The 26,795-nt window shown below is 34.0% G+C and overlaps 1 protein-coding gene across 1 annotated transcript in view; it reads left to right on the top strand.

Moving 5' to 3' along the window:
- The window catches only part of GABA-B-R1 (gamma-aminobutyric acid type B receptor subunit 1), a 298,837-nt gene that overhangs the window by 248,979 nt on the left and 23,063 nt on the right, over positions 1–26,795 (top strand). Inside the window, exons 6-7 of the mRNA XM_077439559.1 lie at positions 23,227–23,443; positions 24,732–24,900. Of these exons, the coding sequence (XP_077295685.1) occupies positions 23,227–23,443; positions 24,732–24,900 (386 nt within the window). The remainder of the gene's footprint in view (positions 1–23,226; positions 23,444–24,731; positions 24,901–26,795) is intronic.

Here is a 26,795-nt window from a genome sequence, read left to right as displayed (position 1 = left end):
TGTAGTTTTTAAACTGAATGTCGATATCTGAATTTCCTTCAGTGCTAACAAGATATACGCTTGCATTTAGTGACACCTGTGGCAGAGGTTGTCGACTGCTGTTCCATCAGTGCATACAACACTACATACATCGCGCCGATATTTCATTATATGGTAAAATACTACTATAATTGAAGACATTATATATAGAAAAAGTGCAAAAAGCATTTCTTCGTTTTCTTTATAAGAAAGAGTATGGGTACTACCCATATCTCTATCCTACTCCTTTCCTTTTGGGCATGCTTGGGTATAATTCCCTTGAACTTCTGAGAAACTTCTCGTTAATTCGTTTCGTTCTCCAGCTATTGCGTGGTAATACGTCATGCCCGTTGTTGCTGGAACAATTGGGACTTTATGTCCCTAATAATTATGTGCGTGGTAGACATCATCATTTGATGGTTGTACCTGCTGCTCGCACAGTTCTTTTTCGAATGGCTCCTATTCCAAGAGCTATTGGACTTCTCAATGAAATCGTTGCTGCTGTCCCTGAATGTGATATTTTCCACCTTGGGGAGCGTAGATTATCGGATATTATTTTAACATATTTATCTGGTAACCTGCGCTCATCATTACTTTCTTAATTTGAATGTGATGAATGAGTGGAATCTTAATCTACTCTCTTCCATCTGGGCCTCGCTGTGATTTTATTTTTATTTATATTTTGTTTTATTTTATTTTATTTTTTCTTTCTCCTTTATATATTTTTATATACTATTTTAATTTTGTTCAGTGTAAACAAAGAATGGGATTTATGGATTTTATTTTTAATTTTTACACTTTTGTTATATTTTTTTTCTCTCTGAATGATGTATTATTTTCCTTTTGTTACTTTTTTTTTATTTTATTTTACCATGTTTTCTGCTTTTGCTTTTTTCCTTTATTTACAGTTTACTTGTTTTTATATATTTTTTAAATGTAGGCCATTGTGGCGCATTAGGTTCTTCCTGTAATGCCACAATGGTCCAAAACTATTAAATAAATAAATAAATTAATTAATTCTTACTTATAATATGTGATGCCAACCGCCTTTTTATGTTTTCGTGAGTAATTGTAACACAATTTCACTGAACACGTTGGCATTTTCTAAAAATGTCAATCGACCTTCCTACTTAGAAGCTAACTAGCTACTGAGAGAGAGTATGCATTATCTGTACTTTTTTTTGTGTTTGCATGCTCCAACAGGGTGATCGGCTTAGAGCGTCGGGGCGTATCTATGGTATTCTATATCTATGCATCTCGCTGTATGAATTCCGATGATTCGGAAAGATTGTCGCTCTGTCTGTGATCCCATTCAGGTCGTTCATGCAAAACTACGTCCCTATTATGTATGTACATATGTACATATGTGATATCTCTAAAATCAAAGTCGCTTACGCGCGCTTAAGTAAAACTGTCAGTATTTAATAATAAAGTAAGTAGGTGGGTTCCGACGCAACTCGAGATTAAGTTAAAGCACAAAGCCTTTTACACACTTACGTAGGAAAGGGAGCTTTAAGCTCCGCTACGTCTGACGAGGCAAAGGGCGCTGTCAGCCCTTACTTAAAAATAAATTACGTAAATAATTGCGCCAAAAGGCCACTTTTTCAATTTGAACGCGCCGAAATTAAGCGCCAGCCGTGCGGATTACATTAACGGATTCGCATCGAAGGGGTTAAGATGGCGACATGTGTGCGTAGATTCGCTAGGAGTTCGATACGAATGCCCATTTCGACGGAGCGGATATTAAAAATGTATGCTCGTAAAGGTGGCGGGGTGTTGCCATGTTATGGTATGGTATGGACTATGGAGCAAAGGTCTCCAAACGTTTTTTATCCTCGAAACTATTCTCTGTGCGAATAATAATGCCTACGTCTAATGGTGCTTACGGACTAAACCAACGACGATTTTGGGCCAACTTTTTAACCAGCAGTAGCGTACAAAATATCGAAATAAAAATTAAATTTTAAAATTGAAATTAAATATCAAAATCAAGCTAAAGAGCGAGATTGAGCTAAAATTAGATCATCGTTGATGTTTTGAATTACAACAATGTTTTGAATTACGACGATACGCATTTAAAACCAGAGAAATATTATAATTTCTCTGCTTACGAGCGAAAAAAAATATTGTTAAAGTCGTCACGAGATGTTACTGTATTTCCACGTGGATGATCGATAAAAAAAAAAACAATTCATAAAAAAACGCGGTGTCGGATGTCGGTGATTTGTCAACGGGTTTTTTTTCTTTCGTCGAAATAAAATTAATAATCACATTATCCGATAAATTTAACCTCTGAAATGATTTAATTACTTGATTTATTTCGACGAGAGAAACAATTGAAGAATAAAAAAATCCGTTTGATGTGACCGACAACACCCCGGGTTAGCTTCCATCGTTGGATCACCCATACTAATACATGATATATTCTCAGTAGCTGCGCATTACGGGGAAGTAAAAATAATAATTCTTTGATTTTTTTTCGATCTTAGTGCGTATCTTCGTAAGTCAAAACATCTTCGAAAAACAAAAGTCGAGGATTACCTGTATGTGATTGTTGATGATCTAATTTTAGGTCAATCTCGAAAATTTATTTAAATTGTGCATGTTCTGTTTTAACTTTCAACATTTAATTTTAATTTTAATATAATGATTATAATTTTATTTTGATACTTGAATTTAATTTTAATATAAAAATAATAGTTTTAATTTGGTATTTAATTTCAATTTTTAAATTTAATTTTTATTTCGATATTTTTTACGCTACTGGTTTTAAAAGTTGGCCTGTGGGCCGTTCGTTGGCTTGGTGCGTACGCACCATAAATCGATTTGTCGATCTTGTTGTTGATTGTGGATTTATCATGACGCACCCTAAATTGACAATATGACTAACTGTATACATCCATACACATCCGTAGCCAGCAGAGTGACTCAATGGTAGCGTGTATGTTCAAACCACCATGTGGTTATTGGGTTCGAGCCCGCTATACTGCTGGTCAGACTTGGGTGTTTGTGAGTCCAAGTCGATCGTTTTTTATCAGAGTTTGCCAATTTGATCTGATCATTGTTGAAACGGTTCCTTAAAATTGGCGAAAAAATCATCCTACCTGCTGTCACAAATCTTCTGTATTAATGTATGTACAATTTGTAAAAATTTAAGTTTAAAAATCCTATATAATCCAATATATATACATATTAAAGGGGTCTACGTGACGAGCCAGAATGTTAAATTACAGAAAACACAAATATCGGAAGGCAAAGATCGAAAATTGAAAGATCTTAAGTTGAAAGATCAAAAAAAAAAGGGTGCATGGTAAACGGTATTAATGTGCGCGCGCAGAATACGGGAGTAAAAGCCTGTTCCTCTTGTTCCTGTTGTATCCTGCTCGCGCAAATTAAGTGAGTATGTAACGTTTACCATGCACCCTTTTTTTTGATCTTTCGACTTAAGATCTTTCGATTTTCGATCTTTGCCTTCCGATATTTGCGTTTTCTGTAATTTAACATTCTGGCTCGTCACGGAGACCGATATTAAAGATTAGCCCGGGATCGAACCCAATAATCTATTCGTACTAAACATAAACGCAACCACTGATATATACTACAGGCTAATATAACAGGAAGGCCTAACAGGTAAACCACAATGCGCCTTCCTGGCCAATTACAAACATCGAAATAAAATTTTTAGAATGATTTTAAAAATCTATAAATGTCTCAATGGATTAATTAATTAATTAATTGTTAGTTTTGTGTTCTTCAGATTCTCGAAATACAGTGATTCGTGTAATAAAAATGTGGTTCGGTGATTATTGGTCACAAAGCGCTCCCCCAAAAGTCACTAAAATCTCTATAACGGAACATCTGGCAGCCGAAAAGGTCAAAAGTCATTAAATAAAAATAAATAAAAAAAATGTGTCGTCGGTCATGCATTCAATACGCACATGGTCGAATTTTTTTAAAATATTTTTTAAATATATTTAATTGTTTAATATTTTTTATTTTACACATATACCAGGAAGGCCTTACAGGTAAATCCCAATGCGCCTTCCTGGCCAATTACAAATACAAATGCAGCATTTTTTTATTATAAGTCGTTGAATTGCGAGACACTGAAAAAACTCGCAAATTAACGAGACATCTATGAATTGTACATAAATTTTTATTGTACATCCATCAAATTTCAAATAGTGGTGACATAGGTAGGAAGGTTTTTAACCAATTTTTTTTTCCGGGAACCGTTTCAACAATGAAATCAGAGAAAATTGGCAAACTCTGATAGGAAACGATCAACCTGGAGTCACAAATCCAGGTCTGACCAACAGCATACTCTGAAAAATTCATTTTCATTCAGGGATAGAACCCGGCACCTTCTTGACGGTAAGCAGAAGCTTAACGTTCGAGCTATGCTGCTGGCTGTGAAAACAAAATGGTAAAAACTACCTACCTACATACATACATATAAATAATATAAAACACCGATAGAAAAATTAATTAATTTAATAAATTTTCAATACATGGCGGTAAATTCTCAGATATTTAGCGCCATATATTTACCAGGGTTTGGTGCATCCGCTCTAAAATCGCCAGATTAACAGAACGGCAGCTTTAAACGTAATTCTCATCTTCTCGAATGATAGATTGCACATCAGATGACGAGTAACCTTTCGATGTGCACAGATGTAATTATTAAAATTGAGTTGGATCTTTCTGGCGAGTTTAATAAGGCAAGATTCGGAACTTATCGAACCTTCCCTTATTAAACTCGCCTGAAAGATCCAACTCAATTTTAATAATTACCATTTTAATAATTGCATCTGTGCACATCGAAAGGTTACCCGTCATCTGATGTGCAATCTATCATTCGAGACCACGAGAATTGCATTTAAAGCAGCCGTCCGTTAATCTGTCGTTCAATTTGTCTGGCGATTTTAGAGCAGATGCACCGCATCCATTTGCCAATAGGAAACATTGGTATCGAACAGTATATATAGAAGTTTTTTTATTATACGTTTTGGCAGTGGTTTAACTGTACGTACACATTATTTATTATTTTTACATACATATTTTCTCATATATGTATATATATACAAATATACCAGGAAGGCTTAACAGGTAAACCCCAAATGCGCCTTCCTGGTCCACATAATTATTACATAGATACATGTAAATCTAAATATCTGACATCTATGGTCAGTTTACATATATTACAAACATCGTATTAATACGATAAATAACGATGAATAACTTTCATGTAACAATACGAATTTTATATTCGATAAACAACCACAGAGACATATATGGTGAGCAATATGGTGAAACCTAAGATATAACAATAACTAAAGGTTCGCAACAGAAAATTGGGAAGGAAACGCCAATTTTACAGGAATCGTTTCATTAAAAATCAGAAAAATTGGCAAATTCTGATAAGAAACGATCGACCTAGACAAATTAAGGTCTGGCCAACAACGAGACTTAGCGGGGAATCGAACTCGTAACATCAAGTACGAAATAATTCAACATTCACCACTAGACCACGCTGCTGGTTATGTACATATGTATGTCGAATCGAAACGACTATTACAGTACGATACTATTACTAACGATAACTATCACACTAACGAAAACTCGAGTGCCAAATATTCCGCATTCGCGATTTTCATGGCAAAAATTTTTATGGTCTTTGTGACCACCGTAATGTGACTAATAATCCAATTACCAAAAATGCTGCATCGTTTGTAATTAATTAACCAGGAAGGTGCATTGGGGTCTTCCTGTCAAGCCTTCCTGGTATATATCTATGTAAAAATAAAAAATAAAATAAAATATGAATGTACATATGTATAGCCTAAGCATGCTTCGAGACCTTTCTCAAGATTTTAAAGTGTCGCGTAACACAGTTTGAAAGCCCACATTAGAGGGAAGGGGTGGGGGGGTTGAAGGGGATTGTGAAGGAGCCACGGTTGTGTGAACGTCGTTTGCTCGTCGTGTGGCACAATTCACTTTGTCCATCACATTTGTTTGTCGACAATGGAAAATGTTCGTCGACGTGTGGGTATTGTGTTCACGCATGTACGAGTACGTGTGTGTATACACCTGTGTACATTGTCGGCCTGGATTCTTTTCAATTTTCATAACCGGTAACGTAATTTGCACGAAAAGCCCACTCCCCGCGTCTGCTATTTGTATAGTAGCCGGTCATGAAAGTGTTATAAATGGCACCGGTAAATGAATATATACATTTGTATTTACGTGTGTACATTTACATATATGTTTTCTGGTACCTTTGCAGGAGTAAAAGTACTACTTCCGGTTGAATAGAAAAATTTAAAAACATACAATTATATAACATTTATCTATAAATTATTTATTTATTTATTTATTTTAAACAGAACATTGTGGCATAACAGGAATTCCTAAAGCGCCACAATGGTCAACAAATATAACACAAAAAAGAAAAAAAAAACAAAATAACAATTAACATAAACATAAATACATCCATACATACATAAAAAATAGCATTTATAATAACAGATAAAGTAAAAATATCAAATAAAATATAGCATAAGGAATGCCTTGCACCTACAGCCAGTTTCAATAAATATGTAAGAAACAACTACAAATACAAAACATCCCTGTAAGGCCCAAATGGAAGAGAGTTAATCAAAATTTCACTCATAAATCACAATCAATCATGAAAACAATGATGAGCGCAGACTACCAGATAAATGGGTTAGAGTAATTTCCGACAATTTACGCTCACTAAGGTGGAAAATATCACATTCAGTCTCGGCAGCAACGATTTCATTAAGAAGTCGGATAGCTCTTGGAATAGGAGCCATTCGAAAAAGGACTGTGCGGGCAGGAGTATGTGTATATGTATGTGTAGAAGTTTTAGCGTAATCTATTGGGTGGCTTAGGATATAATTATGTACAAGCTGACCTCGATTGAAAAGTATTTTTCTGAGTATATCTGGATTTGTGACTCCAGGTCGATCGTTTCCTATCAGAGTTTGTCAATTTCCTCTAATTTCATTGTTGAAACGGTTCCCGGTAAAATTGGCTAAATATCCTTCCTATCTACAATGTCACCACTATTTGAGATTGATGTACAATAAAATTTATGTACAATTCATAGATGTCTCGGAGATATTCGGCTAATTGGTAATCTCTACTGGAATCAGACGGCCGTAGTACGCGTCGAACGTGATACAACAGAGAGCGTAAGAATAATGAAGGGAGTTCGGCAAGGATGTGTGCTATCACCGCTACTGTTTAATTTATATTCAGAAAATATTATTGCTGAAGCCTTGGAAGAGATAGATTCCGGAATTACAATAAATGGCACAGTAATTAATAACATTCGGTACGTGGATGATACAGTACTACTGACCACGAACTTCAACGACTTACAGGCAACACTGGACGCAGTTGTTGTGCATAACTCTAGGGCGGGGTTGAAGCTGAATACACAAAAGACCAAATGGATGATATTCAGCAAGTCAACGCACAATACGGTTAGCTCTCATTTACAGATCAATAACAGCGTGGTGGAGAGAGTGGATGATTTTAGATATCTTGGGTGCTATCTAGGTGAAACGTGTGAAAGTGGAAAGGAAATTTGGATTAGAGTGGATCAAGCAAGAGCTACATTGTTGAAATTGAAAAAAGTCCTAACCACATGTGATCTCAGTATAGCACTACGACTGAGACTTCTCAGCATCCTTCTGTATGGAACAGAAGCATGGACCCTGACGGATGCCACATGTAAGAAATTAGAGGCATTTGAGATGTGGACATACAGAAGGATGCTGAGAATCTCATGGATGGCGCGTCGTACCAATGCCAAGGTGCTTGCCCTGATGGGAAAACATGTCGAAGTGCTAAAAATTTTGAAAAGGCGTAAATTGGAGTACTTCGGACATGTGATGCGAAATGAAAAATACGATCTCCTGCGCCTTATAATCCAGGGGAAAATCGTAGGCCAACGCAGTCGGGGCATTGGTACGGCAGTGGTACGGCCTCAGCACCCGAGCACTATTCCGAACAGCCATTGATAGAGTACGAATGGGACATCTAGTTGCCGAAGTTCTGGGAGGACATGGCACATGAAGAAGAAGATAGATGACTCGTTAATTTGCGAGTTTTTCAGTGTCTCGTAATTCAGCGATAACAAAAAAATGCTGCAATATTTGTAATTGACCAGGAAGGCGCATTGGGGTTACCTGTAAGGCCTTCCTGGTATATATGTAAAAAAAAGTCTAAATCCAAAGATGTCTATGGATTAATTAATTAATTAACTGTTAATTTTTTGTTCTTCAGCTTCTTGAAATACAGCGATTTATGTAATAACAAAAGTACTACCTATACAATTAAAAAGTAATAGTCCAGAAAGGTGCATTGGGGTCTGTTTGTTAAGACTCCTGGTATATGTATCTATGTAAAATAAAAATAATTATATATATAAAGGCGCTAATCCGTGTGTTTGTGTGTGTCCTAACGCTTGCCGAACATAATGAATGAATCGATAAAAAGCCTATACTTTGTATAAATTCTCATTCGGAGTCGAACCGGCGAACCCTCACGCGAACACAAATATTCTCTTTTAGGTATACCTGAGTTCAGAGACATCGTCGTCGAATATTCAAATAGTCCTTTTTTTAAAACATTAATTGAAATTTTCGTTCTTGCCATATAAAAATAAGTAATTATAATAATTTTATTTGGCGAGGTTTTGAACCATTTTTTTTGTTTTCATATTAAACAATTAAATATATATTTTTTTAATTAAAATTGATTATATTTTATAAAATTAATTATATTCGAATTAAGCGAGTCACACTTAGTAACAATTGATAAGTCTCCGCTCCGTTAAGAAAAAACATTTTTTATTGCTTAGTGCAATCACAAATTGTGTAAAGTACAAGCAATGAAAAACATAATCATTAATTAGTTTTTCTAATACATTGATTAGAAAAAAAACTTATACATATACAATAATTCAATATTGTATACTAGCTTTTTATTCTGGTTCAATGAAAATAATAGACATAAAACTAACAGGAAAGAAGACAAATTTCGTGAAGAAAGCAAATTGAATTTTAATAAAATTTAAAACGACATTTTCACTTTGAAATTTATAGTGAAAACTACCTGTTGGATTCGACGAAAATTCCAACTAAACGTACGGAAATTTTCCAATTGCGAAAATCTATCTAAACTGCAATTAGATATACTTCTAAAATATATACTATAAATATTCAATTTATTTTGTATACCCCAGTGGCGTGCCGTCCACGGATACTGTGGATGCTGCGCATCCCTTAAAATTTACGTCACAAATATTTTCATACCGTTTGTTTTCTGAATTTCTTAGTTGTATTTCTCTTTCATTTATTTTTGATTACGTGATTATGATACATATGCTATTTTGTCTGATCCAAAATTGACATAAACGAACATCCCCGTTGAAAGGCCGTAACCGTCTGCGCGACCGATGCTTGTTTCACACCAAGCTCGTATCGCCTTGGATGCCGAAGTTCTCTACAAATCTTTTGCGCATGCGCACAAGTGAGCTGTCACTCTTGCGTATGCGCATGAGTGAGACGACTCTACAGCCGTCTCGCTCGCGCGACACTTGCTATGGAAGCAAAATCTCCTTTTGCGTATGTAAGGACTTGATTCGCTTTTTACTTACCTCTTATTAAGTTCACATGGTTTTCGTGTTAGTGGTCATTTTTTATATCTCTTATCTCTTATCCAATCGTTTTCATACTTTGCCATATTGCTCATTTTGGTCATCAATAGACGTTAATGTATCGTCTGCCATTACGTTGGAGATAAAATATCGTATACAATGCGTATCAAATATCCAGAATCTCGGGTACGGTGACGTCTATGACGGTACGGCAAGCTACCATAATCTATCTTCAACCTTTTCGCCTTGATATGGCGATATCAGATTTTAATTGTTTAAACGCCTATAATTCACTCTATATTTTATAAATTTTGCTCTATAGGTTCTCGTTATCTTTAATATTTAAATATTTATAGTTTTAACTCTCATATGTATATATAAATTTCAAATTTGGCGTCTAGCTTCATGTAATGTAATACACGATATATATTAATTTATGGCCAAATATGTCATTATGTATGGACTTTCGCTTGATTCGTTGATTGATATTTCTTACGTTACTTCCTAAGTTACATATTTACTTTTATTATTCTATTGTAATTTATTACGTCCTAAATTACTATTTATTATGGCCCTAAATATTGTTACGATAGCCAAAGTAACAATGCAAGTGGATTTATCGCCGTTGTTAATAATAAATGCAATTGTTTAATTAAAAATGTACTAAAAAGGACATTTGCTTCTATGTATGTATGTATATCATATAATGAAAAAGTGATTATTGTTAAGAGCCCAAAACCCACACCAATATTGAATATTCATTCAATATAAAAAGGAAATCATATCAAACACATTTTAATAAATATAAATATGACAATGTTAGGAAGAACAAAATGAAATTTAAAAAAATAAACTGATCCTCTGGTTGAAAAGTCACCGCACGCCACTGCTACACAAATCAATATACACATGTGTGTACATATTTTTATGATACCTACACAATACTGCAATCAACAAAAACCCACAACAAATAGAACTATGTATTTATAGATGTATAAAATGCTGCAGCAATCAATACGATAAATCTAGTCCGTTCCTCCTTAAGGACCGCTAAAGCATCTTTCTCGAGCGGAATTCATTACAATCTGGTTTTTAGGTCTTTGAAAACATTACGCATTCGCCATTTGGCTAATGAATGGCCATTAAGTGTTGGTCAACCGCGTTCCGAGGCAAGCTAAAGGCACTCAACGGGCCCTTTGACACATTACATTTCCAGTCGAGATTTATTAGCATCTTGTCTCCACGACCGCCGTAGATTAATTGCAAAAGGATCCACTCCCTCGCTATATTCGCCAATAATAAATTCCACATCGTTGTCATACACAAAATCGATATCAAACGTAGCCACAGTGTAGTTAAAACTTGCCGCCCTGTGATGGATAGCGAGCGACCAGGACTTCTATTTTATTATATTTCTCCAAATGTTCTGAATGCACGGTCTTTTATATTGTATGTATTCCTCACAGATAAATATTATACTAATAGACGTCATATTGTTGTCAATTGAGGAATGTCCACAGACCTTTTCAAATAATTTTGGCGTCATTCGTATTTGATGCTTGTTACTCGACGTATGTCCGATAAAAACTTCTCTGTTCGTTTATATTACTCGCAAGATTGGCGACTGCATCGTTAAAAATTGCACAATGGATTTAAAAACACGTAATAAACAACATGGTTTACATTTTTATAAATAAATTGATCATTTAAGTAACATATTATTCAATTAACATCGTAGTTTGACAGTTTTTAAAAGTTTCATGGCGATCGCCCGCATTCTACATAACATTTCAGGGGTAGCACCAGAGAAATGTAAAAGTTATTTTTAAATAAATGCAAAAACATTTCTCTTGGTGGCGCCGAATACTCAATTATATTAATAACCGATTATTTAAGTTAAATTAATATAAACATCGTTCATTTTATATTATACATATTTTTGTTGAAACTATACATTACACGTTAGTTTAAGAGACAGACAAATACAAAAAAGTGGTAAAAATAATCCACCAACTGAGAAAAGAAACGGGTTTGCCACCAACGCCTAACACCACCATATACTCAAATTGTAAATAAATCTATATTAAAATAAAACTTTAATTTCTGTAGTGAATATGTGATGACCCTGATTATATTCCTGGTAGCGTAGCTATGGAGACGTGCCGCGTATTATTGACACAATTTATTTATTCGTAAAGGCACTTCTATTATTATAACATTTCTCTGGTTTCTCATCAAAGCCTCTACGATTCAAATTTTAACATATTATTTTATCGTTGTTTTATAATTTAAAAAAATATTTACTCAAAATTTCGTTCGTTTTTCGATTTCATATAGTATAGATTTCACTTTTACTGCTTTATTCATTACAATATGTTATTAAATTAATCTTTAATAACAGATCAGTGCGTTGGAGTGTTAAAATTTGCATGCCGCGAAGCTATTGTCGTTAAATCTAATGCATATTGTAGTTTAATGCCTTTCAAAACGCTCATATTATATGAGGAAATTGAATTTATATATAAAAGCTACAATACATAATAATAACACGTATGTAAGTATAAAAATAATCGACTTGTAATCAATTATAATTTAAACACTAAGCATATTGAAACATGCAACGTTTAAATTTTCAAGTCAGTTATTATTACTTGCCAAAATCGTTTTCGAATCAAATTCGTTTAAAAATATGCATTTAATTTCATCTCACCCTCCTTCTCCCAATATGTTGATTGTTCCTTTGAATCCTCGAGGGCAATATTTTAAAATCCTGCCGTCACTTCATACAATAAACCGGGAAGGAGGCATATCGGACTTTTCCCGACACCCCTAATCGCCGGAAGTGACGAGGGGTTGAAAGAAGAAGAGGAGGGGGGGGGAAGAAGGTTGGGAAAATTTCCGTAATAAGTGAACGCCGTAAAAATTTCCCCGGTCATATTTTTCCAAGCTCCGAAAAAAGGAAAGGCGCCGAAATTAAAGCAGAAAAGCAATTAAGTTTGGCTTGGCGACAAACCGCGTTGTTTTAACCTTTAAGCAGGGCTGCCAAAAATTTTTCAGCATTCGAACATAATTTTACATATAATTTATATTGTCTCATTAGACAAAAATCTAATTGTCCCGAGCCCGCTATACTGCTGGTCAGACTTGGGTGTTTGTGAGTCCAACTCGATCGTTTCTTATCAGAGTTTGCCAATTTTATCTGATCATTGTTGAAACGGTTCCTTAAAATTGGCAAAAAAAATCATCCTACCTGCTGTCACAAATCTTCTGTATTGTATTGTACAAAAAAATGTGTTCAAGTCTAAAATCCATAGATGTCTCAATGGATTAATTAATTAATTGTTAATTTCGTGTTCTTCAGCTACTCGAAATACAGTGATTTATGTAATAAAAATGCTGTATTGTTTGTAATTAATTGTCTAGGAAGGCACATTGGGGTCTTCCTGTCAAGCCTTCCTGGTATATACATATGTATCTATGTAAAATAAAATATTTACATAATAGTAGTAAAAAACAAACTGATTCAATTGGTGAATGATTTTAAATTGAGTTAAAGAATAATTTCTCCATACTGAAGTCTGATCAAATCTTAAATCAAGACTTTTTTACATACCTCCTTTACATTTCACATGGCTTTCGTTTTATTGGTCATTTTTTATATCTCTTATTTCTTATCTGATCGTTTTCATACTTTGCCATATTGCTCATTTTGGTCATCAATATACGTTAATGTATCGTCTGCCATTACGTTGGAGATAAAATATCGTATACAACGCGTTTTAAAAACGGGGCCCGTAGACCTTCTTGACGTTTAACAAGCGGTTTCTCTATAGGTTCTCGATATCTCTAATATTTAAATATTTATAGTTTTAACTCTCATATGTATATATAAATTTCAAATTTGGCGTCTAGCTTCATGTAATGTAATACACGATATATGTTTATTGATTTTTGGCCTAATATGTTAGATCTGACATTTCACGGCTAAAAGTATATCTCTTCACTGGGTTTTATCTGCGAGATAAGTATTCAATAAGAAGTTGTATATTGTATCTAATTGTTAATATGATTTACAATAACTTTACATACATTTAGTTTTTTACAATAAGCTTATATATAACTACACTACCAGAATAATAGATAAATATAAAATTGAATGTGTGTTTGTCTGTCTGTCTCGTAAAGGCTCCTAAACCACTCAACCGATTACGATGAAACTTTTTTCTTGTATGCATGTCCGGGAAGCTTCCTGTGAAAAAAAACCTCTTAATAATAATATTCGTAATTACGATTTTACCGACGCGAAAGTTTGAAGCGCCATTGTGTAGTCAAGGAAATGTGTTCGTTGATAACCACGTTACCAGTTTGTTTATGTTCTATTATTCATTCCCGTTTAACCATCCAAGCGGGAATGGGAATGGAAGCGGGAACGGGAACGGGAACGCAACGGGAACCGGAACGGGACCGGGAACGTGTTCTTTGTTAACCAAATAGTCAAGGAAATGTGTTCTTTGGTAACCACGTTACCAGTTGGCTTATGATGACACGGCTTTGAAGAGACGTTAATTGAGCTCCAACCATCACTTGAAACGGGAACGGGAACGGGAACACAACCGGAACGGGAATTGCAAGCCTTATTCTGGCATTGCAACGCATGCCGGATTCAGCTAGTAATAGACAAATTCAAGATATATCTATAGAAAATGAAAATATAAGTAAAGGTAATTTTACTGAACCACAATTGATCCACCAACCAAAAATTGCACACCCCTGTTTTAGAGCACTTGCCTAACTGAACAGTTATGAAAATACACTGTGCACTTACAATGTGACTGTCGAATGGAAAAAAACTGTCTACGAGTAAAAGTATCCAGGAATACAATACTTATTTCAAACTCTATGTACGTATGTATCCCAGCTGAAAACAGGGATATTGGGGAGTTACATACATACATATATCCGTAAAACGTCGAATTTTATATTCAAATGTACGTTTCCACTTTATTATGTTCTTCCCAGTTGCAAGAAGAGTAGGCTACACATATTCCCCTTTACTAATATAATCGTATACGCTACACGGCCAGCATTAAAAGCCCCGCGAGGAAAGTTGCTTTTAAGATCGTAAAGTGGAGAATAATGTTGAGAAAATGTCGAGTGTTTCCGGGGTGTGTTTGAATTTTGGTTCAAATTTAATCTTCACGAGTCTCAGTCTCCTTCGCCCTTTATCTCTCTCCTTTAGCTCACGTGTTGAAACATTTTTTATGTACATATAACACTATATCCCTACGTGAAAACATACGAAAATGCTTTTGATAACGTGACACCCAAAGTGATGAAGGAACGTGAAAGTCTGGGGGACAAAAAGATTTTTTTTATGTTGGGACATTAATTTCACGTAGGAGAAAATCTCACTATCTTGTTATTATGTTTGCGATATAAATGACCAGTGTCACTTTTAAGGGATCGCTGATTTTTCTACATTTCGTCCGAAATATTGTGATATTTTTTTACGTTCTAAATTGCTATGGCAACTTTTTCACTACCTTTTCTACTGGTTTGTTTGTGAAACCTGTTGCATCGTAAAATTATTTTGGATAATGATTGGGAGCTTCGAAAACAAGTCAGCCAGCCAGCAGCATAGCTCGGTCGTTAAGCTTCTGCTTAGCGTCGAGAGGCGCCGGGTTAGATCCCATGAGCTGACCTCGATTGAAAAGAATTTTTCTGAGTATATCTGTAGTGCTGCTGGTCAGACCTGGATATTTGTGACTCCAGGTCGATCGTTTCCTATCAGTGTTTGCCGATTTTCTCTGATTTAATTTGTTGAAACGGTTCCCGATTAAAAAAATGGCTTAAAACCTTCCTACCTACTATGTCACCACTATTTAAGTATGATTAATGTACAATAAAATGTATGTACAATTCATATATGTCTCGTTAGTTTGCGAGTTTTCAGTTTCTCGTAATTCAGCGAGACACTGAAAACTTGTATAATACATATAATAATCAACGGTCTCAGAGGCAATCTTTCATCCGTTGCTCGGCTACTCACAATGGAGCGTCGCATGCCAGCCTTCCAATACCTTATCCATCACCTGCGTCAACTCCTGCACCACGGAAGGCTTCTCTGATAGATGCAGTTTCTAAGTCTCCAATTCAGTCTCAACGGTCTCAGAGGCAGTCTTTCATCCGTTGCTCGGGTATTGAAGATGAGCATCTAAAAGCTGTCTCCGATAAACGTTTTATTCATTTATTCTATCTGAAACGTGAGTCTACAGAAACTCAAATAAAGGATTATTTATGTAGGAAGTTGGGACGAATTGATCAGAACTTCACAGTTCAATCACTATCAGCTAGGGGCAGTTATGCTTCATTCAAAATAGGAGTCTGCACAGCTGATTTTTCTGTGGTTTTTGATCCTGCTTTTTGGCCGCGGGGAGTCGGGTTGCGTCGGTGGCTTTTTCGGAAGACAAAGGCCGCAATTTAATAAGACCCGAAAGGAACGGGCGCGCCTTTGTGAGTCCTTAAATGTTTACTACCAAAATGTAAGGGGACTTAATTCAAAGACAGACATTTGTTTATCTGCTGTTCTTGCTCAAGATCATGACTTAATTGCTTTTTCTGAAACTTGGATTTGCGATTCTGTCTTAAATGGCGAACTTTTCGATGACCGCTATTTAGTTTTTCGGAGGGATCGTTGCAGCAGAGGCGGGGGAGTTCTTCTCGCTGTACGAGCTGCTAGTTTTCAATCTGTTCGCCTTTTTGATCAGCTCAATACCATCGGTGAACATATTTGGGTTGAACTTCGCTTAAAGAATTTTTCTATTTTAATATGTGTACTGTATTTTCCTCCGAATGAATCTCCTCTTATTATAAATTCATTTTTTTCAAATTTGCAAAATAATTTTAATGTTTTGGCTGGCAGGAAAGTCATGATCTTGGGTGATTTTAATCCTAGAAGTTTGAATTATGTTCCTAATGAATTAATTTTTATGTCAGAACTATTTAATATGAGTCAATTGAACTCAATAACTAATTGTAATAATAATTTATTAGATTTAATTTTCACTAATTTAAATTTTATTTCTTGCAATGTATCTAGAAGCCTATTTCCTTTGCTGCCTGAGGATCCATACCATCCGGCGCTTGAGTTAGAAGTAAATACACTTGTTTCGGCTTCCTCTCATTTTCATTCTGCTAATATACCGGCTCCGGGTGGATGGTTGTTTGATGGTGTTGATTTCGTGATCCTCAATAGTTTGTTTTTTGCTTGTAATTGGGATAAACTATATGAGTGCGTTGATGTTAATTCTGCCGTTGATTCCTTTTATAGTATCGTTAACTCTGTATTTGATAAATGTTTTATGAGAAAGCGTCAAATTAATGAAGCAAGGGTTTACCCAAAGTGGTATAATTCCCGAATAATTTCATTAATGCACAAGAAAAATAATGCACATAAAATATGGAAAAAATATAAAGATCCTACATTTTTTATTGATTTCTGTAACTTGCGTACTCTTTTTAAGCGGATCTCGACTTCCGCTTACGAGGAATACATTACTAATTGTGAAAATTCAATTGCTCAGAATCCGAAAAATTTTTGGAGCTTCATCAACAGCAAACGAATTATAGATTCAAAACTTACGAAAATGCACGATATGGATGAGGACTTTATTGGTCATGACAGCATCGCAAATGCCTTTGCTAACTATTTTCATTCGGTTTTTGATTCGACTACTGTTATGACTTCCCCTAGTTTAGATTCCTCCATGTTTCCATTATTGTCTGTTGACAAGTTCCATTTATCTGATTTACGCTACGGTTTTGGTAAAATTAAAAATATTAAATCTTTTGGACCAGATTTCATTCCAGATTTCATTTTAAAGGGTAGTGAGCCTGGACTCTCGTCTCCATTGATTTTTATTTTTAATCTAATGCTGAAGACTTCAGTTTTTCCTGTATCATGGAAGTGTTCGAAAGTAACTCCGATCCATAAAAAAGGTGATAAGTATTCCATTAGAAACTATCGCCCGGTTGCTATAATATCCTCTTCTGCAAAACTTTTTGAAATTATACTTCATAGGTATATTTTCAATCATTGCCAGAGTATGATTATTGATCAGCAACATGGATTTCGTCCACAACGTTCAACGACCACAAATTTGTTGTCATTTTCTGGTTTTGTAACAGGTTCCTTGGATGCTAATATTCAAACAGATACTGTTTACACGGATTTCGAAAAGGCTTTCGACAAAGTAAATCACTCCATCCTTATCAATAAACTAATTGGTTATGGTTTCTCATATGGTCTCTCTCAGTTATTCACAAATTATCTCAAGGATCGACGTCAGTTTGTAAAATATGGAATTTATTCTTCTGTTGAATACCCAACCTGCTCTGGTGTTCCACAGGGTTCTAATCTTGGCCCCTTACTATTCATTTTATTTGTTAATGATATTAGGGAAATATTCCACAACTGCAACTTCTTATTATATGCAGATGATCTAAAACTTTTTAGGTGCGTTGAATCTTCTTCCGATGCTCTACTGCTACAGAGCGATTTAGATTCACTCGTTATTTGGTCACACTCAAATTGTCTTCCGATAAGCGTTGAAAAGTGTCACATTGTCTCTTTTTCCAGATCTCGATCATCAATTGAATTTGGTTACAATATTGATGGCTCTATTCTTGCCCGTCACACACATATCAAGGATTTGGGAATTACTTTTTCAAATATCTGGAATTTTAATTCTCATATCCAAGATGTGTGCAATAGGGCTACAAAAACTTTAGGCTTCGTCATCAGAAACTCACGCGCCTTTAATAGCACCAGAGTGACGCGTTTACTGTATACTACATTGGTGCGCAGTTTGCTTGAATCTGGTTCGGCCATATGGAGTCCTAATCATTTAAGGTACACGCTAATGTTAGAGAGGGTGCAAAGAAAATTTCTTCGCTATCTCTACATGAGAGAGTTTGGGCGCTATCCCTACTTATTTCCTAGTAAGTTTGTCATGGGCTCCTTGGGCTTTGACTCCTTAGCTTCACGTAGAAACAATCATCTTGGTAAGCTTTTTCTAAAAATTCTAAGGGGTGAATATCATCTTCCTGAAGTTCTGTGTAATCTTAAACTTAGAGTACCTGAGAAACTGAGAGAATCTCGCTCCAGAACTCTATTCCTACCTATTCGGGCCAGGACTAATGTGCTTGATGACTCACCCCTTTCAAGAGCCATTCGACTATTTAACCTGCTTTCTGGGAGCCTTGATGTTTTTACTTCATCATACAGTTCTGTCAGGCAGCATATTTTAAATGACTTCTAGCTACATACATATTTACACATGTTGTTTTCATTTTGTAATGTTATTATTTAGCATAATGTGTATGTATGTTGGTTTTATCTATATTTATATATGTATGCTATTTTTTATTTATATATATATATATATATATATATATATATGTATATATATATATATATATGAGTAATTTATCTTTATTTATGTGTATTGATGTGTTTATGTGTATATGCATGTATAATGTTTGTATGTTTATGGATGTATGTAATGTATGTGTATATGTATATGTATATGTGTATGTATGTATATGTATGTATGTATGTGTGGGTATATATATATATATATATATATATGTATATGTATATATATATGTATATATATATATATATATATATATATGTATGTGTATATGTATATATGTATGTATATGTATATATGTATATATATGTGTGTATGTATATGTATATATGTATATGTATGTGTGTATGTATATATATATATGTAGGTGTGTATGTATGTATATGTATATATGTGTATTTTTATATTTATGAATGTATGTATCTGTATTTGTGTATACGTGTAAGAATTTGTGTATATATGGATGGTATACATATATGTTTATATAATTGTCTTTGGCCAGGAAGGTGCATTGGGTTTACCTGTTAGGCCTTCTTGGTGTAAATTAAATGAAAAAATAAAAAAATAAAAAAAATAAAAAATAAATACATATAATAAATATAATAATAATACATATAGACGATACACGAGACTTGTATAATAAAAATGCTGGATTTTTTTTATATTGGCCAGGAAGGCGCATTGGGGTTTACCTGTAAGGCCTTTCTGGTATAAATGTAAATTTAAATTTAATTTGTATTATACCATTATTAAATGTACTATGTTTCTGGCCAGTAAGGTGCATTGAGGTTACCTGTTAGGCCTTCCTGATATAAATTAAAAATAAATAAATAAATTTATGCAAACAGTAGACAACGAAATTATCCGAAAAAAATCCATTTCACAATTAATTATCCAACCTTCACTTCACGATCAAACGAAATCAGTTCCACTAATAAATAATAAAAATCATATATTTCAAAATAAATGAATAAAAATTATTATAAAAGAAATTGAATATAAGGATTTCAATCATTTTGCTTAAATTTTATATAATTTTTAAATATGTAAATATAGCTTGTAAATTCAGGCTTGTGATTGATTGAAGATTAAATAAAAATTGTGGATTTTTATATAATTATCATATCAACAAATTAGTAATATGAATTATCTACTATTTTCTGAAATTACACTATATCTTTAAATAATGAACGAATCTATTCCTCCAAAATTTAATCTAAAATGGTTTCCTTTTGGGACATCTTTGCTATACTTACAACTGTTTGCAATCATCTCCGCCATCGCCTCGGGGTAGCTTAAGTTATTGAGGCTTTATTATCTTCTCCGGGAGCCAAAATGTTTTCCCCATTCAAAAATCTAATTATCAAGTTGATAAAAACAAAAGCAATGAAGTAAAGTTGCAGCTTTATCATAGAAAATTCAGTTCTGCGACTGTTTTTCCTCGTAAAGCCCGTCGTGGCGATATGCGACTTACTTTTCAGCCACAAATCATATCGTATCATTTTTAAAACCGCTATTTCGAATATAAAAATTAAATTGCGGCCATCGTGGCGTTTACAACCCATAACTATAAAGCACATAGTTCATAAAAGCGACAGTCAAAATCGATGAACCGTACGTTGAAATTTATTCACGTTCAACCAAGTGTGCAATAGTGATCGTCGTGTTCCGGTCGTTTTATTCAACGCAAAAATCACACGTTGGCCGCGGAATATTTTCTCAAATATATCCAACATCTTCAAGCTTTCACATCGAAAGCAAAACGCAGCTTATTTTCGCGTGCAAATGTCCAAACCTAGGCGAAATCGGCGACACTAAAATACACGACACGTGAAAAGGAACGTTTCCGTTCCAAAATGAGCAAACTCACGAATTGGGTGTAGCATATATAAATAAATAAAAAATGTTTTTCAAACTATCGAGAGAGTGTGTCAATATTAAATTCGATGAAATGCGACCTATATTTGTATAGGTTTGTCCCCCAAAAGGTCGACTTTAACGTGGATATTATAATTCATAAGCCAGTACGTATTAACGTACATACATACATATATAACCTTGTGCTTTGCCGAATCGATTGTTCTATTTCTTCAACGGGTCAGGTCGGTTTGAATGTATAATATACACAGTATACATAAGCATACTAGTATGTATTGTAGTCTAATTTCATCATCGCACGACACATGTCTTTCGATTATTCATGTAAATTGTTTCGCCCCGAAATTGCCAGAACTCGACTAGTTCTGACAACACGCGAAAAATCCGCGCGAATTTACAATGCGAAACTTTGAACGTGCGCTATTATGTAAGTTACAACGTACAATTGGCTTCAAGTGGTGGTGGAAAAACGTCGAAATCTATTGACGCATCGTTAACTTTAGAAAATGGGTTAAACAAGGGATTTTTTCCGACGGTGCTGAAAAAGCTTTCACTGACGTTGCCAAAAAATACTCCACTGTAATGTTTGTATAAGAAATATTGAGTAAATCTCCCCGTTTTTTTGTAGGATACGATTGAAACACTTCTAAATACTAATATATGTACGATTTATATTTTGATTTTTAGATTTTTAAATGCTTTTTATTATTACTAAATTATATTCACAATACATCTTATATATATTTTAATAGCTACTGATCTACTGATCATTTTCTATTTTACAATTTAATTTAATTTGGCTAGTAATCATAGTATTATATCATTCATAATAGGAAAAAGAGCTCAAAAACCAATTTACAATTCTTATAAATGCTCATAATACATCTTATATTAATTAAAGACTCTCTAAAGTCGGCGATCTAAAGCAGATTGTATTTAGATAATCTGTGTGCTATACCTGAAGGGTATAGACATTTTGTTGTAATCACCGAGATTCTTCACAAGTGTGTTAGTATGGTTATTAGTGATTCTGTCATAGAATCTACTGGTTAGTTTGTTAGTAATGTCTGTAATAAACGGAATACTATTTATGGCATGCAGTTTTTTCAAGTTAGTATATATGGGTGTATTATAAATATTTTTTAGGAATTTATTTTGTATTATTTGGAGCTTGAAAATGTTAGTGTTCGAGGCGTTATTCCATACAGGTGAAGCATAGGCTAGTAATGGTAATATGAGCGCGCGATATAATTTTATTTTATATTGAGTTGATAAAGAACTATGGCGATTAAATATTGGGTATATTGAGGATATACCCCGCATCGACTTGCCTTTCGCTGCCTCAATGTGAGGTGCCCATCTCATTCTTTTATTGAACGTTACTCTTAAATATTGTATTACTGACTGCCATTTCACACTTTCTCCAGAGGAGATTTTCAGATCTGAACTTGGCTTATGCTTTCTAACACTAAAGAATATGGCGTCTGTTTTTGTTTGATTAATTTTAATTTTCCACTTAGTGAAGTGTTCCGTCATTGTTTTAATTGCAAATTCAAGATTTTTACGAATAGATTCTGGTTTTTTGCTATTTGTGAATCAAGCGGTATCATCTGCATATAGGGCTATGTGACAATTTTTTAGAATAGGTATGTCATTTATATATATAGAGAACAAGAGTGGGCCAAGCAAGCTCCCCTACGAATTCTCTCTATTTAAATTCTAGTTCGCTAAAAGAATGAGAGGTGCCCATCTCATTATTATATCGAACGTTACTCCTAAATAATAATAAAAAGCATTTAAAAATCAAATAAAAAAGCCTCTTGCATTTAAAAATGGTTCTAGTCAGATTTTGATGTGCAACAAATATAGTATTAGAGGGTTTAGTTTATTTTGACACGTCGATGAGTTTCGTTCGAATTGAATGCTATTTTATTATCGTATTTGCCCCGAAGATATAAACGATATATACGTATATATCAAATCGCACATAAATATAATATTAAATCATAATCGAATATCAAATAGTAATAAAATTTATGACGGTCGGTACATATCCTGGCAATAAATCGCCTCATTCGTATAACTACCAGTACGTGATGTGTGTGTGTAACTATGTACATATTATATTGTACGTTCGTTGAAAGATAAACATTCAAAAATTTTCATTCGAATTGCATTTTTATTGGTTTTTCTTTCATTTTTCAGACCGTGGAAGATTTAGAAGCACGCTGTAAGGAAGCTGGAATCGAAATCGTTACCAGACAGTCCTTTTTATCCGATCCTGGAGATGCTGTGAGAAATCTTCGAAGGCAAGACGCTCGTATCATAGTCGGACTATTCTACGTCGTAGCAGCCAGAAGAGTATTGTGCGATCTTTACAAACATCAACTCTACGGAAGTTCATACGTCTGGTTCTTTATTGGTAAATAAATCATGAAATCAAATCCCATATGTAGTATCAACTGAGCAATTATTTTGTTTTGCTTTTTTGTTTTTGAAAATACCAACGGTCGAAATTACCCTTTTTAGGCCATAAATAGAAATTTAAATTTGTGTTGTTAAATAACCAGATTGAACCCTCTACTAACTATAATAGTAAAAAAAACAGTCAGCTATGTACATTATTAGCCCAAATGCTAAAATGATCACTGATGGGGAGATCTGTTGACCTGTTTCTCGTAAGGTATCAAATTTGCCTAAGCTAGAGACACTACTACAGACCTTACGAGAAATAAATCTCTGTTATATGATCTTTTGTTGAACATAAGTTATTTTGCAGATGCGATTTTGGGATGATATTAAGGTGAATTATACATACATCCCTTACATTTTAGTTTTTTATTTTACATTTTTCAGCTTGATACGTTCAGAGCTATGGACAGAATAGTGGGCATAACATTTTTGACCTTTCTAAGAGGAAAAAATCCCACTTCCGGTTTATTAAATTTAGTTTTTTTTTTATTTTCATCACTTTGATACGAGAATTATACTTGAATATTTTCGTGAAGAGCACACATGTTTAAGGGGTCGAAAAAAATAGTGGAAGAAAAATCGAACAAGAGTAAACTGCTACTTTCGGTTGACGGATACTTATTAAATGTTATATGTAACTTGGTATTAAACTTAAACTTGTAGATATGAAATTTCAGTTCAATAAACCAAATGGTTTCTGAGAAAAACATAAAAAACCTTAATTCTCTAGAGTAAAAGTACTACTACCGGTTCAAATAAAAATATTTAAAAAATATAAAGTTATAAAATTATTATTTTTATTACATGTAAAAAAATTTCAGTTTGATTCAGTTAGTGGTTTGGGAGATAATTGAATTCAAAAACTTAAAAAAAAGAGGACACCTATAAGGGGGAGAGGTACCATTTCCGGTCAACTTAAAAATTTAAAAAAAAATTACTTCGTGTTGATAAGAATTTCAATAACTAATACTAAGTTTCAGTTCGATAGGACTAACGGTGTTCAAAGAATCCCCAAAATACACAGACATACACACACACACACATTTTTTCTAGATCATGAAAACGTGATCAGTGATCGATACTGAGTACGAATCAGTCAAAATCTCGAGTTCGAATTTTCGCATGATCACAAAACTTCATCTATTGTCACTACGTACATAGATAAAGTAAAAAATGATCAGAATTGATGAATAAATATCATTCTTATCAGCATTTGACATATCCGATTGATTTTACAGGTTGGTACGAGGACAATTGGTTCGAGGTCAATCTGGAGAAGGAGGGGATCGAATGCACCGCTGCACAGATGAGGACTGCAGCTGAGGGTCATCTCACGACCGAAGCCCTCATGTGGAATCAGAATCAGAATCAGCCGACTATATCCGGAATGACCTCCGAAGACTTCAGGTGAGAAATTCGTCACCATTTGTCACCCTCTGACGAGCGTTGAAACGAGTTTCGACTGTAATATATATCTTCAGACAGTTACAAAGTGACGAGCGCCGTTATTGGCTGACAAAAGCCTGACCGGAAAAGCGTGAAAACTTTCCAATAATGTGTCCCTTAGTTCTGTTGGGCCTCTCTCTTGAATATATCGCTGTTGGATGACTTCGCTGTATTTTCACACTAAATCTACTCCATAGAATATTCATAGACATACATATGTATTATATACATATATAATATCTATGTTATTTAAAAACCTATTATGTAAAAAATTTGGATGCGGTGCATCCGCTCTAAAATTGCCAGACAAATTGAACGACAGATTAACGGACGGCTGTTTTAAATACAATTCTCATCTTCTCGAATGATAGATTGCACATCAGATGACGGGTAACCTTTCAATGCGCACAGATGCAATTATTAAAATGGTAATTATTAAAATTGAGTTGGATCTTTCAGGCGAGTTTTATAAGGCAAGATTCGATAAGTTCCGAATCTTGCCTTATTAAACTCGCCAGAAAGATCCAAATCAATTTTAATAATTGCATCTGTGCACATCGAAAGGTTACTCGTCATCTGATGTGCAATCTATCATTCGAGAAAACGAGAATTACGTTTAAAGCTGTCGTTCTGTTAATCTGGCGATTTTAGAGCGGATGCACCAAACCCAAAAAATTTATGCTATTATCAATAACACCGAGCAACAAAACATTACCGGAGTGGAGAATAATCAATCTATACTAAGTTTGATCCACTAAATTCTGATTTTTGTTGGCTTCTTCTCGTTTATGAGATATAAGCGTTTTAAAATATGCGCAATTTCTACATATTTTTGGCTTTTGCAGTGTTTATCTCAATATCTAGTATATCTATGCTCAAAAGTGAACATTTAAATCCATAGTCAGATGTTTTTTCTATTGATTGTGATTCGTTATTGCTAAAAATATGTATAATTTTTTATCTTGCGAATTTTAAAAGTCAAAAATTTATATATATTTTTACACGCCTTTTTCTCGAGCTATTTTGAATTTATTGGAACATTTCTACATTTCACTGCGTTTAAAAGAGCTGGTTTTCAATATCAATATTTTTTTTTTTATCTGAATGGACTTATTCGAGTGGTAAATGATTTTAAATTACAATATGAAAGATCGCTCATCCCTCGTAGTGAGTAAGATGGAGTGATGCGCTCTATATTCTTCATCTCACTCTCTCGTCATGCATATGATGAAAAACAACAGCATTTCTTAACTCAATTTAAATTCATTTACCGCTCGAATTATGTATAATTAATAGAGAATAAATAAATAATTTAGCAAATTTTAAATATACTTTTTTCTTACACATTTTTTCCGTAATATTATGGGCTTATTTCGTTACTTTGTCACTTAACCACGTCTATAGGGATCAGTTTTATATTCCAATATATTTTTTTTATTATTTTAACGCACTAATCTAAGCGGTAATGCTTTTTAATTGAGTTAAAGAATAGACCATATGCGTATATCAAAAGCAAGATAAAGAATGGAGAGCACATCAATCCATCTCACTCGCTCACGTTTGAAACTTACGAAACTTACGACCGATGACCGATTCCTTGAATATTTCATATTTTAATTAAAAAATCATTTACCACTCGGATTAGTACGTTCAGATAAAATAAAAATATATATTGAGATTGAATACCAACCCTTGCAAATGTAGTAAAATATAGAACTGCTCCAATAAATTCAAGATAACTCTTTTAAAAGCAATAAAAAATTACAATAGAAAAACATCCAACTATTGAATTCAATACTCACTTTTGGCAAAGCAATATTAGATTTTAAGTTAAAGACAGCAAAAGCCAAAAATCT

The sequence above is a fragment of the Arctopsyche grandis genome, chromosome 10 (assembly GCF_051622035.1).
Source record: "Arctopsyche grandis isolate Sample6627 chromosome 10, ASM5162203v2, whole genome shotgun sequence".
NCBI lineage: Eukaryota > Metazoa > Arthropoda > Insecta > Trichoptera > Hydropsychidae > Arctopsyche > Arctopsyche grandis.
The sequence above is the reverse complement of the archived record's forward strand: the minus strand, read 5'-3'. Positions and strand labels throughout refer to the sequence as shown.